The sequence below is a fragment of the Antennarius striatus genome, chromosome 14 (genome assembly GCF_040054535.1).
Source record: "Antennarius striatus isolate MH-2024 chromosome 14, ASM4005453v1, whole genome shotgun sequence".
Taxonomy (NCBI): Eukaryota; Metazoa; Chordata; class Actinopteri; order Lophiiformes; family Antennariidae; genus Antennarius; species Antennarius striatus.
In genome coordinates, this window is record NC_090789.1 from 19,489,302 (window position 1) to 19,503,764 (window position 14,463).

Sequence of the window (14,463 nt, forward strand, 5' to 3'; positions counted from 1 at the left end):
CTTTCATTTTAGCTGAAACTCTTCTATCACACATCACACCTGACACTTTCCTCCACCCGTTCCATCCTGCCTGGACACGCTTCTTCACCTCTTTTATTATTATTATTATTGTTGTTGTTGTTGTTTTGTTATTATATTATTATTTATGTAATGAACGGTTACCAAGACTGTGTATTAATTTAATTTAATTTAATGTAATTTAATGTAATTTAATTTAATTTAATTTAATTTAATTTAATGTACAGTAGTTATTTATTTTTATTTTTATTTTTTTGAATCACTGACACAAGGCTTGTTTGTTGGGTCCACGCACGTTTCAAACGTTTCTGGCGTGAAAACGCACTATTGATTCACACGTGTTGTGGATTGGTCGTTAGTCGTAAATATGACAACGCCTTTTTCTCAGGCGCGGGTTCCGATTGGCTCAGCAAGTTCAAGCAGGTATTGACTGCCTCTGATTGGCTGTCGGACACTTCCTTGTTCTATCCGAGTCTGCGCAGAAAGCGCAGCGCTGAAATTCAAATTTGAATCGCAGTCGTTCAGTTGAGGAGAAGAGAAGAGAAGCTCAGCGCGTCGCTGCGTCTCTTTTTACACAGAGTTTAACGAGACTGGATTAGATTAGATTATAGAGAATATAGAATATATAGAATATTGTTGACGTAACAACATTTGTTCAAAATGGACCCGTTTACTGAGGTGAGTCGCTAAGCTAATGTTATTTGTGTTGCTAGCATGTTTGCTTCCGTCTACTGTCGTTTGACGTAAACTGACGTTTTCGAGTGATATTTATGTTTACGTTGGGACGAAACGTGTCACGTGATACTTATTTCCTTGTCAGTCGTTTGCACGTCTGCTAAAACCCTTCCCGTTAGCATGAAGCTCTAACGACTACATGAGTGGAGTTGTGTGTGTGTCATCAGGTGCTAGCTAGCTAGCCCGGCTCGTTTACATCCTCTTGACCTCAGTGACCTCAGGGGTCCAGCCCTGTGGATCCCTGTTTCTAATCTGATGCATCCTGCTGATAATAATCTGATAATCCTGCTGCTGTTTGGGGCTAAACCTGTGCCTTTATATGGAGAACAGTTCCTCGGTGTAGGTTGACGTTTCCAGGCAGGAGTGTCTCATTCCTTAGGAATGCTGTCAGTCAGATGTGGATTCACACTTTCCACTCTGGCTGCAGAGCAGCTGCAGGAATGTACTGTGACTTGTTGAAATTCATCACCTAGTAGAAGAAAAGGGAAGGAAGAAAGCAAACAGGGCTTCTTCTTTTTTTATTCTCTGGAGAACTTCTCCTGGGATGTCGTAAACTACCAGCACACTGTAGGGCCCAAACAACAAATCTGATCTGAAGAGACAACAGCGACAACAGGATCTGGTCTTGTTTCAGAGCAGAGATCCCTGAGGAGTTGACTCTGTTCTTTCATCAGGAAAGAACAGAGTTGGTTAGTTATCAGAGGAACAAAGGCTGGTTTCACCAAAAACACTATGACCAAAATACTGAGAAAACCAGCTTCCTGTGAAAATCTGGGTCAAACACAACAGTGACTTTGACACGATATTTTTGTTTCAGGGTCACCTCAAACATCTCACCAGGGCTTTCTTTGTTTAAAACGACACTGAAAAGGGGCTTTTCATGATGAAATAATTTATTTACAAATATCTATGTTTAACGCCTACATTTGACAAAAATGTAGGCGTTAAACGGCTAACAGTGACCCCCGAGAGCTTCACTGTAACCTCTCGGGGGTCTAGTCCTGACAGTGAAGGAGCTTAAGAAATGAGCCAACATGTTTAACATTGGTAAAATGATGGAACAATACTCCATTTTTAGCTCTGAACAACACACTGGATGTATCTGCTGAAGTTGTCGTGTGTGTCACAGGATAATTTATTGTAAAGTTTTCTCCACTACGTTTGGCTCTAAAATACCTGTAAAGGGGTGATCGTCTGCATACTGAGTATCTGAATATTTTCATGAAGACATTCACATTCATTTTGACAGTGAAACAGTTATGATGAGAAAATCAGTGTTTAGAACTGAACAAATAACTGACTTGACAGGTCATCTTTGTAGGCGCAGTGAATTTAGTAGTTTTTGTATTGTTTTGTGTGTCTGAATGGATTCAGCACACAGCGAGCAGAGTTTACGTGTTTATAGCTGTATCACTGAACTTTGGGCACTGATCTGTGTTTGTGCTGTTTAATTTGTCCTGTTCTGCTGTAGACTTCTTTACATGTTTAGTTCTGTATGTTTTATTCCACAGGTCTGTATGTTTCTCTGTATGTTTCCTTATTTCCTATTCCTTTTTGTGTGTAAACACCCACTAAGACATTGAAGACATATGACATAGACAAAATAGAATCAATACTACACTCTCCAAAATTTTTTGAACTTGATTTAATCATTACAATATTTCTTTCCTACACAATGATGTGATGTTTTATCCTCAGTCCATTTTCTAGCTGGTTGATTTGTGTGTCTGATCAAACATGGAAAAAAATCAGAACTGGATGAAGAACATATCCAGAGTCTTCCTCTCTCTACAGCTGTTTGTTGGACTTTAATTACACAAAACCTGCTTGTTATTCTGTTTTAATCAGGTTTTTATTTTATCAATTAATTCATCTGTGAAATTATTGCTCAGGTGTTCAGTTCAACATCACTATGTCAATCTTCTATGCAGGCAGGAGGTTCATTCAATCCAACTGAATGAGTTGCTTTGAATGAAGCTCAGCTGTTCCTGTTGATGTAGCATAAGAGCACATACTGTGAGCTGGTACTGTCTAATCCCTGGCGTCTGACTTAATGTGCTAGATTCCTTTAGCAGACGGGGTGGTATGTAAATATCACCTGATGATAATATTGTACACGTAAATATTGTATATTCTATCATTTTCCTAATGTTTTTATGCAAATCAGAAACTATTGGAACGAACTCGTGCGCGTAGAGAAAACCTGCAGAAGAAAATGGCAGAGAGACCAAACGCACTGAACAGACCGACGGCTAAACGGCCGCTGGCGAACGCTAACGGCATAATGAGTGATCAGTTGGTCGATAAAGGTAGGAACACGTTTCTTGGGTTGATGTTTGCTCACAGATAGTTTAATAAAGCTGATTTCACTCATTCCGTTGCTCATATTTGTGGTGACCTCCTCAGCTCCGCAGGCGTCCTCCAAACCTTCTCCTTCCAAGCGAAAGTGCTCTGAGGAAAATGTTCAGCCTGCTGCCTGTGAGGAGCTGAAGGTTAAGGAATCTGCGGCCCCCTCGCTCTCGGATCCCCCTACAGACAAGAAACCCCCGGTGGGCCCAGCCAGCATCCAACACTACTCCCCCCTAGAGAAGACTCCCGCCCAGGTCCCGGTCCAGTCTCTGCCAGAGCAGAGGAACACTCCACAACCTCCGCCGGTGGAGACGACCGTCAGCCTCCCAGCTCAGCCTCCCAGAAGCAGAGAAGCGGAGCTGGGTCCGGCTCCGAGCGCTGCTGGCATGAGGTCCCGTCTGCAGAGGCTGGCGGAGCAGAGGAGTTGTTGGGATGCCAGTGGTGGGAACAATTTATCTGCTTTTTCTAATAGTTTATCAGTAATTCACATGTTTGTTAATATAATATATTAACATATTTTAAAGGAAAATTTCTGAGCAAAATTACACAGGAGCTGAGAGGAGACAGTTCTCTCTGTCTCTGCCCTTCTTCCTCATCATACGTTTGCCCCCCCCAGACACCGCTGCTGCGGTTCCAGACTACACTCCCATGTCCCTGTTGAAGCATACGGCTGAGATCCAACAAGCTCCTGCCCCCAGTGTGTCCTCTGAAGCTCCACTGGGCAGGAGGGGCAGACTGGCCAACCTTGCTGCGACCATCGGATCCTGGGAAGATGACCTGAGTCAGGTGAAGGTCCCTAAGGAGAACGTGAAAGAGAAGGCCGGTACAGCCGTCACCAAGTTGGCAGTGAGGGAATCTCCGATGGCTGCTAGCAGTAAACCAACCGCTGCAGTCAAAGTGGAGGCTGGTCCGTCTGCAAACGGCGGCACCAGGAACTGGTCCTGTCAGGTTAGTTTGTCCTGGATTTTCTCGTTCAGACCCAACGGGTGTGGTGGTGAATAATGTCCCGCCTGGAATACAGTTATGAATAGTTAAACAAATCCAGGGTAATCCGATGGTCCAGTCAGAACATGATTGTGTAAAACAGGAGTTTCTATGAAGTTGGTTCGTGTCTGAGGCACCGACAACTTCACTGAACCTCCAGTTAAATGGTTGGAACAGTGACTGGTCAGCTGTTTGGTTGGTGGTTTGGTCCATTTACCACCAGGACACCACAGCTTGTCTGTGTTTGGAGGGTTTGGTAAACTAATGGACTGTTTTATGTGTGTTTTTAGCCGCCTGCATCTTCTTCAGTGAAGGCCAACCAAGTGATTCCTTCAAGCCCTCGAAAGGTGGACCTTCAGGTCACTAGTCCAGCTCCCAAGTCAGTGGCCAATCTTCAGAAGAGCTCTACGCAGGCAGCAGCCCTCCCCTCCAGGCCCAAAGAGGTCAACCCCTCCCCCTCCACACCAGCAGCTACAAAGCCCCTGAAGAATCAAGAGCTCGCTAAAGGTCACGACCTCCCCTCCAGTCCCTGCAAGCCAGAGCTCAGGGCCAAACCCGCCGCTGCGGGCCGCTCCTTCCTACAGGACAAGCCCACGGAGGGAACACCTGGTAACCATTTACACAGATGTGGAGTGATTGAGTGCAGTTTTAATGTCATGTGAACATGAACAAACCAGGACCAGAGCCCTACTGGTTCAGGTCTCTGAACCGGTCATGAGCGATCACCACAATCATGTATTGATTGGGTATTTATAGAGGTCTTCATTGATAACATGCAGATCACACTAACTCTGAGTTTCTTCTTTGGATAAAACAGAATAAGTTATTTGTTAACTTTTTCCAGCAGATTGTCTTGTTGTCGTTTCTCATCTGTTCATTTAATGTAGTTTGTTGTGTCGTTTCTTTTCTTTAGTTATTTGTTTTTTTCTGTTACTTGCTGAGATTTGGACTTTGGGGCTCCTGTATATATATATATATATATATATATATATATATATATATATATATATATACACACACACACACACACAAAGTAATAGGATTTTTTTTCCGTAGGGGTGAAGTCTTTCCTGGAGCGCTTTGAAGAGAGGTGCCACGAACGTACTAACCAGTGCGCCCCAGCAGGGGTCGCTAGCCCCCAGGCTGTTCCCAGTGCCGTCACACCCAACACCAGACGGATCCAGGACCGGATCAGAGCTGTCCAGTCTGGAAACACAACCACTGCTGACCTGACCCAGAGACAGAAGCTGGTAGGACAGACACGCTGCGGTCCATCCTCACCGTTACAAACCAGTCGTTTGGTGTCACAAAAACACAATGAGACAAACGACGTGCCCCCATTTCAGGAGCGGGAGTCTGAGCTGGCTAAGATTCGCAGTCGCTTTCAGAAGGGCAACAACACATGGAAAGACCAGCAGGAACCAGAAGAAACCAGTAAAAATGGAGTCGTCAAGGTTCACCCACCACCCTCTAACGCACTAACCTGTGAAGATAAGTCGTCGTTCCAAGGTTCTATTTGATAATCGACTTTTCATGAGCAGGTTGACAAGCCTGTGGAGGCTGAAGGTGCCTCTGGTGAACTACAAGATGAACCCGCGCCACGCCCGACTGAGAGCACCGCCGAGCCCACGGCGTGTGGTCCTGCAGGTACGCAGCGACACGTGGATGAACACGTTGATTCAGGCATTAAGTTATAAATAAGTGTGGCACTCTGTGGCCACACACAGGACCTAATGAAAATAAATAAACATTAAAATAAATCTGTTATATGAAAACTATCAGTAACCCTCCTCATGTATATTCCAGGACAACTTCCTGCTGACATAATAGATACTTGGTGCAGCAAATATGTATGATGTGCATTTTACATATTTGTAAAATGCATGTTAGCACAGGTGTTCTGTGCTAATATGCTAATGCGCTACAGTCACAAAGGCTTCTTGAAAATGTGTCCAATAGGAATTCTGATGTATTCTAACTGAAGTTCATGTGGACGAACAGGTCACGAGGTGATGATGTCGCCTCCGGCCTCGACCTCCAGTCCCTTAAAGGCCGTCAGAAACGCAGCTGGCGACGCCCCGCAGGACGAGCGTGTGGGCCGGGAGACGGAGATGAACGTGGACCAGTCCATCAACTCTGCAGTCATCAACGGACTGTTTGACGGGATACTGGAGCAAGAGGAAGATCGGAGTGATGAAGAGGAGGAAGATGCTCTGAATATCTCCTCCATGTCCCTCCTGACTCCAGTGGCAGAGAGCGTGGCTGCTGTGGTGAAGAGTCCAGGGAGGATGATGGTGGGTTTCTCCTACGTACATGTACTTCCTGTTCTTTCCTGCAGGAGGCAGCATCACTCCTCCGTTTGTGTGTGTGTGTTTGTGTGTGTGTGTGTGTGTGTGTGTGTGTAGACATCGACTCCTGCCAGTTCCTTCATCGTGAAGACAAACACTCCAGACAGCGCCGCTAGACTTGGCAAGTTCCAGAGAGCTACGGTGACGCGTACGTCGTCCTCAGAGAGCATCGAGGTCGTAGACGAGGACCCCAGGCTGCCCTACAGGTAGGCCTACGACACGCCCACGTGAAGGCCGTTCAAGCTGTTCTTTAAGAACACGCTCACATCTTTTATTGTTCAAAAATAATTTTAGACTACGTTGATTTAAGCCCTGTTTTAAAGCGACTTTTGGATTAAAATAAAATAAAAAAGTCAACGCTGATGCGTCAAAAAGGCCATCAGATTATCAGTCATCCATGATGTTCATGAAAAAACGAGATTAAAGGTAAAATAAGGTCCGAGTTATTCACTTAGCTTCATTAAAATGTGCTGCCCGTGTGTGTGTGTGTGTGTGTGTGTCAGCATTGACGCCTACCGGTCCACCAGAGTCAAAGAGATCGAGAGACCCAATGTGAAACAGGTGATTGTCAGAAGAGAGGACGTTTCTCACAGAGGGGAGGAACCCCGAGGACCCGGCGTCTTCAACGTCAAGCAGAAGATGAAGGTGTGTGACGGCGTCCGCGTGGAGCGTGTCGTGTAGTTCATCACACGTGAACAGCTTGACCGTGGGTGCTTTCTGCTGGTGTGTAGGTGCTGTCCAATGAGATGAACCTGCAGCAGACCGTCATTCATCAGGCCAGTCAGGCCCTCAACTGCTGCACGGATGAAGAACACGGGAAGGGATCGCAGGTGGAAGCTGAAGCACAGAGGCTTCTGCTGGTGGCCAGTGAGTCTGACTACAGCCGCACAAAGAGTGGTTTCTGCACTATAAGGCTGTTTTTTAGAAAGTTAAAGACTTTTAGGTGTGCCCCCTAGTGCGGAAAATACTGTAGTCCCTCAGAAACGAGTCTATAAAAGCACCAAAGGCGATCGTTTCATCAGAGACGTTTATCAGTGTTCTCGTTTGCGTGCATCTTTGCGACTTTGACGCACATTTTTTAACAAGGACGCGCGATCGTCAGACAGCGACGCAAGCTTTAAACGCACTGCTATCCAACAAAAATATTCGCACTATTTCCATTTCTCCCCTTGAATGTCGAAACCCCTGAATCGCCATTATGTTTGGTTCTGGTCAGGAGACTCACCTGAGTGATTCTGCCTTAACTCCAGAGCAAGAAGAAGTGTCCTGTTGGGTTTCTCTATGAGGGGCCGTTAGGGACATAATTCAGAATAAATGCTTGTGTTTGTGAAAGCATTTACTCTCAATTATGGCCCTAACGGCCCCTCATACTTCTGTCTGTTAAAGCGCATTGAAACATCTGCTGATGTGATTAAGCGCTATACAAATAAAGGTTGATTTATCGATGATCACCATGCCTCTGAAAGAGATGCAGAAGTTGGAGAAAAAGCCAGTGATTTATTGCATAAAATAAAATCAAAAGTTAATGAAGAAAAAGAAACGTATTATTGTCGGATATTGTTGAAGTTTTTGTGGAGAATGCTGTCAGCTCGGTGCCGGTTCCACAGGAGAAAAAAAAACTTTTTTAAATGACTATCTGGCTTTAACATTTTGATAAAACTATAATTTTACTCTTTTTTTTATTTAAACAGTTCTGTTGGTATTAATAAAAACATCAAAATTAAGTTTGTTCAGTTTTTATATTGTACTATTTGTAAAACTCAATCTTTGCGTACACTTCTACTGTATATTCTCTTTTTTGGGATGCATAAACGTCATGTTGGGATGCACAACTTTTTGTTGAAGCGCATCCCAGGATGCACTGCTTTCTGGAGGTAACATGAACTCTGGTTTAGCGACCGTAGAGAGGACCTCAGATTCTGCTGGAGCCTCCTTGTTTCTCAGCGTGGCTGTTTGAATCTCTCCCCTCCTGTACAGCAGCATGAATGATTCATTTCCTTTTTTCTGTCCTAGCTGAGAGGAGGGAAGCGTTGAAGGCGGAGCTGGATCGTCTTAAAGGAGACCCGACGGGTCAGAAAAGGGCACAACCTCCAGGCACGTCTGCGTCCAAGGGCTCCATCACCCTGCAGGAGTTCCGTCTGCCTCTGAAGGCAGAGTTTGTGTGTTCTACCGCCAACAAGCCAGGTTCACCCACCCACCGATCCACAGTCCTGTCAGGCGGCGCCTGCTGCTCTCATCTTCATCGCTCGTCTTCATCCCTGCCCGTTTGTTCCCCCCAGACGCCACCAAGTATTCTTTCTTCCTGCTGATCCGTGCTGGAGTGGAGAACACCGTGGCCACCCCGCTGGCCAGCACCCACCGCGGCCTGAGCGGCGACACCCTCGCCTTCCCCACCAAGTTCAACATGTAACTGACGTGTTCCCTCTCCGTCATGACTGCAACACGGCTACCGATGGACTGTTCACTGATCACACACCCTGTCCCTCTTCCCTTCCAGACCTGAAGCCTCCAGTGACTTCCATGTTGACATTGAGGTTTACGGCCTGGTGAGTTCACTTCTAATGACGTTGTGTTGTTTAGGCTCTGTTGTAACGTATAGATGTAACTCAGTGTAATGTAACTAAATGTAACTACTCCTTAATGTAACTAATAAATGTAACTAAATGTAACTCAGTTTAATGTAACTAAATGTAACTACTCCTTAATGTAACTAATAAATGTAACTAAATGTAACTCAGTGTAATGTAACTAAATGTAACTACTCCTTAATGTAACTAATAAATGTAACTAAATGTAACTCAGTGTAATGTAACTAAATGTAACTACTCCTTAATGTAACTAATAAATGTAACTAAATGTAACTCAGTGTAATGTAACTAAATGTAACTACTCCTTAATGTAACTAATAAATGTAACTAAATGTAACTCAGTGTAATGTAACTAAATGTAACTACTCCTTAATGTAACTAATAAATGTAACTAAATGTACCTCAGTGTAATGTAACTAAATGTAACTACTCCTTAATGTAACTAATAAATGTAACTAAATGTAACTCAGTGTAATGTAACTAAATGTAACTACTCCTTAATGTAACTAATAAATGTAACTAAATGTAACTCAGTGTAATGTAACTAAATGTAACTACTCCTTAATGTTAAATAACTGAATTTCTGACTGATTCTAGTTCCAAACATTACAGTTAGACAGAAAAAACATGTTTGTTTGTTTCTCTGTTCTAACATAAATCCTTTTCATTTGTCCGGTTATTAAACCCACAGAACTCCATCAATCAAGGATCAAACTATCAATCAATAAAGAAAAATAACATCAGACACAAGTTAGAACATTAACTTTGTTCACTACGTTTAGTCAGAGTTAAAATGGGCTGAACTACTGCATTGTGGGAAATGTAGTTTTTGGTTAAAGCACACTTTTGACCTATTTATTTTTACACTCTGATCTTTTATGTTCTCGCGGGCCACATTAAAATGATATGGAGGGCCACATTTGGCCCCCGGGCCTTGGGTTTGTGTTGTAGAAGATGAGTAACTAGAACAGGAGTTATTCTTTCTGTTGTAGGTGCAGAAACGTGACGTCTGCAGTGACAAAAAGAAGAAACCCAGCAAGTCCAAGGTAAATAAATCTGTGACCCGCCCACGTGGCTGGGGGGGGTCAGTGTGTAACTACAAGTGTGTGTCTGTCCAGATAATATGGAGACATTTCCTTGAGGCTCAGGATTTGTGTATGTCGGTATGAAGACTCTATCTCTCACACACTTGGGGGGGGGGGGGGGGGGCACGGTGTGGGAAGATGGAGATGGCAGATGATTGTCTGTGCACGGCTCTGGGTGGTGATTTAATTCCAAAGAGAATTTTAATTCACCAGCAGCACAAAAATTCATCAGAAACATTCGTTTTAAAGCCCCGCTGTCTTTCCCTCTAGGCGATAACGCCCAAGAGATTCCTCGCCATAACTGTAAGTACAGCAGAAGGACTTCCTGATGAACAGCAATGCACAGAATAAAATACGTTTTTGATTAAAATTTGTTTCATTTTTTTTGTGTTGCAGAAAAGTGTCCAAACACCAGGTATGTAAAAAAATCAAGTCATTATAAAGAATCAGTTCCAAGAGACACGCCGTAAATCAGATTAACTAGACTCCAGGCTAAACTAATGGTAACTGGTTCCAGTTCTGTACTGAACTTTATCTATGGATGCATCTTCAATAATATTTGGTTCATACGAATCTATTTTAAACTTACGAAAATATAATTTTTTATTTTAATATCCTACAGAAAAAATGTATCTGTCTCATCTTCAGCCTCTTCTATTTATTTATTTTGAAAACCGACATGTGAGGCGTCAAACACTGACCGTCCGTCTCTCTGTTGGTAGTGGTGGCCAGTCCAGGGGGGCCCAACGCCGTTCGCACCAGTAACTTTGTCCTGGTGGGCTCGCACAAGCTCACCCTGTCATCGATCGGCAGCAACAAGTTTCCTTTGGAGAAGGTACAGAAGGTCACGTCCTCGGTTCCTCGCTGCTGAGTTAATGACGACACCCTGCGTCGGCCTGCTGTGACGCGTCTGCTCTGGATTCCAGGTGCCGTTCCTGTGTCCTCTGGAGGGTCACGTCTACCTGAAGATGCAGTGTGAAGTTGGTTCGGAGGTGGAGGAGAGAGGCTTCCTGGTGAGTTGAAGCCAGTCGGTGATGTTCTCAGGCTGACGGGCCTCCATCAAGCTGTGCAGGATGAGGGCATAACTCATCAACTTTAACCCCCCCCCAGACGATGTTCGAGGATGTCAGCGGGTTTGGAGCCTGGCACAGGAGGTGGTGTGTCCTGTCCGGGTACTGCATCTCCTACTGGACCTACCCTGATGACGAGAAGCGCAAGGTACCCGGGTTCCTCTGCAGCGTCCCACGTCTGCCAGGGGGGGTTGTTGTGGTCCGGACTGTAAATAACGCATTAAAAAAAGAAGAAATGCCCTTGTTTATCTCCCTCGGGGGATTGTTTTTAGGTGCTCCCTCATTCTTAGCTTTCTAATAACCTGGAGCTCCTCTCCTGTCAGAAACCCATCGGTCGCCTCAGCCTGGCCAACTGCACCAGTAAGAAGGTGGAACCGGCCAACAGGGAGTTCTGCGCTCGACCCAACACGTTCGAGCTGATCACCGTGAGACCCCAGAGAGAGGACGACAAGGAGACGCTGGTCAGCCAGTGCCAGAACACCATGTGTGTCACCAAGTAAGAGCTCCTACTGCTACTGAACACACACCTGTGCTGAACACACTTCCTTCCTGTCTGAGCGCCGCTGACCCCCGGGGTGTGTTTCCGTGCAGAAACTGGCTGAGCGCCGACACCAAGGATGAGAGGAACCTGTGGATGAAGAAGCTCAACCAGATCCTGGTGGATCTGCGGATGTGGCAGCCAGACGCCTGCTGCAGACCGCAGTGACGACGGCGTGACGTCACAGCCAGGCCTTCATCGTTTGGACTCTTTATCAGGGACACATTCAACGACCGCGTGCAATACTTGACGACAATTGTTAAACCAGTCCTGTTTTACAGGAGAATCACCAGCTGTATGTGAGATGAGAGCAGGTAAAGCCATAGGTTTGAACTCTTCTTAGCAGTATTTTGTGTATTTGCATTATATTTTCTACTTTTACAGCCAGCTTTTATATTCTAGTATTTGGGGGTGTTGTTGCGTTACTATACGAGTCCTGATATTTATCGTTTAACACTTATAATGCACAGCTTTAAGCGATTGGGTCTCCCTGATTACACCAACGCATAAATGCTGTTAAAATGACTTCTGAATATTTGATGCACGGCAGTTTTATCACACTTTATCTTGTATGGTCACCCAGAATATGCTAATCGATGCCACGGCTGAGTTGTTGTTTCAGTTTACGGAGCTTCAGCCGCTGTAAATCAGAAGCGTCTGTCCGCTGGACAAAGACATGGATGACCTCCGGCTTTGTGGGTCAGATACTCCCACTAGGGCTGGTACCAACTACACTTTGATTATAATGGTGGCTTCTCCAGGAGCCAGCCTTGATGAAAAGGCAGCAGTGGCCAGCAGAGGTTGTGTTCTTCAGACCTTTGAGAAGCACAGACGTAACAGACCACTTAACACATTTTTCACGTTCTGATGTTTGTAGTGAAAACAGGCTTAGTGCACGACATCAGAAGAGGTTTTCATCGTGAACACGAGTGAGCAGGAAACACGTCCGTGTTTCAGCCTGTCAGGTGTTTGTGGATCAATGACATTTCAATAAATGCCGGCTTTTACCAAAACGAACCAGGCTCAGTCACTTTATTCATTCATTCATTTCTATTGACGGTAAGACGATCAGTTAGCCTCTTCATCCACTCATCCGATGTCGGCTCGTGGGCAGAGGGGGTTCACTCTGGATTATTTGGGAGTTCATGGCAAGGCTCATCTCATTAAATACAACTTTCATTTAAATACATGATGATTGTGACCACAATCAACTGAGAACCCAGTTTACCAATTTGATAATTCATTAATTCATCCAGATGGTTTTGAAGAGACAACAGTCTCAGGAGGGACGACCGTACTTCCCTCTCCCCAGACACCTCCAGCTCCTCCGGGGGGATCCTGAGGCGTTCCCAGGCCAGCCGAGAGACATAGTCTCTCCAGCGTGTCCTAGGTCTCCCTGGTGACTGAGCTCCTCACCCTATCTCTAAGGGTGCGCCCCCCCACTCTACAGAGGAAACTCATTTCAGTCGCTTATATCCGAGATCATGTTCTTTCGGTCATGACCCAAAGCTCATGATCACAAGTGAGAGCAAGAATGTAGATTGACCGGTAGACCTACACAACGACTGCATCACTGCAGAAGCTGCACCGATCCGTCTGTCGAAAAACAGTCGACTGAATTTCACTGAATTTGTTCAGTGAAAATTTTAGTATCAGGAAATCCATCTACGGTGCTGGGTACAATAGATCAAATCAGAGAAAGTGGCAGCTTTTAAATTTTATTTCTGGAGAGGCAAAACTCGCAATTTCTGTGACCAGGAAGAGGAGAACTGAAAACAATACTGTTCCAGAAGCAGCTCCTGTTTTCTGCTGTAATATCAGATGTCACTTAAAACTAGAATCTGGTTTCTATAAAATGACAAAAGACCTGAATAACTTTAGGAACATCTGGTGTCACAAAAATGTCCTATGAACTTTAGATGATGACCACCTCACTTTTGCAAACTTCCTGTTATAATGTACTAATTTTTAAATTGTATTTCCTTTCATTTATTGGTGTTTAGTGTTTTTGAAGCACTTTAGTTCTTTTAATCTAATGAAAAATTGTTAAATGTTTGAATGTGATTGAAGTTTTTTTGCAAAAATTTAAAAAAAACTTCTTTCTTCTTTTTTTCTGTTTTCTTTTGTTCTTTTTCTCTTTCTTGTTTCATTGCTATACAATTTGATATGTAAATGACATTATGAAATAACATGTTGAAAAAAGGTCGTTTTCTAGCATGTTGGAACAGATTAAGACCATTTACATTATTTGTAATTGGAATTTGAACAAATCTGTATTCGAACAGCCTTCAGGAACGAACCCAGGTTTGCCTGTAGACACATTTTACAAATTGTATAGCACCTGATTTGAAAACCTCATAACAGCACCTTTTAAAACCATCTTTTGTGTTATTAGCACCACTTGTGTACTCCCTTCTCATGAAATGCTTATCCTTTTGGTGAAGACCTTCAAAAACACACATTCCATTCCAAACAAAATATTAACAGAAACATCTGTGGTCTTTTTACACTGTCTCTGTTGTGACCAAGTGTGTTAGAAGCAAACACTGGAGACATTCTAAGCAGTATACTGTGACTGCTCCGGGTCCTTTCAGGCCTGACCTGTTTTGCGGGGCCCCAGCTGTGTGGACTTGTCATCAAGTCACAGTAACAACTCTGGCCAGGGTGACTGCTGCCGTGTTCCTGACATTCCTTCCTAAAGCAATGCTGCTGTTTGCTTTTGCTTAAACCATGTTCAGTAAATTTTTG

General features: G+C 44.2%; 1 protein-coding gene across 1 annotated transcript; it reads left to right on the forward strand.

Annotated features, from left to right (window-relative positions):
- Positions 1–560: 560 nt before the first annotated feature.
- On the forward strand, positions 561–12,723 carry anln (anillin, actin binding protein). The gene is made up of 23 exons (XM_068332846.1): positions 561–696; positions 2,921–3,062; positions 3,160–3,543; positions 3,719–4,050; positions 4,377–4,695; positions 5,143–5,336; positions 5,433–5,540; positions 5,628–5,733; positions 6,088–6,380; positions 6,492–6,640; positions 6,938–7,079; positions 7,166–7,301; positions 8,448–8,618; positions 8,714–8,840; positions 8,932–8,980; positions 10,015–10,068; positions 10,378–10,410; positions 10,504–10,522; positions 10,830–10,942; positions 11,034–11,120; positions 11,218–11,325; positions 11,501–11,673; positions 11,769–12,723. The coding sequence occupies exons 1-23, from the start codon at positions 679–681 to the stop codon at positions 11,881–11,883; spliced, it is 3,372 nt and encodes a 1,123-aa protein (XP_068188947.1). The 5' UTR covers positions 561–678; the 3' UTR covers positions 11,884–12,723.
- The last annotated feature ends 1,740 nt before the right edge of the window (positions 12,724–14,463 follow it).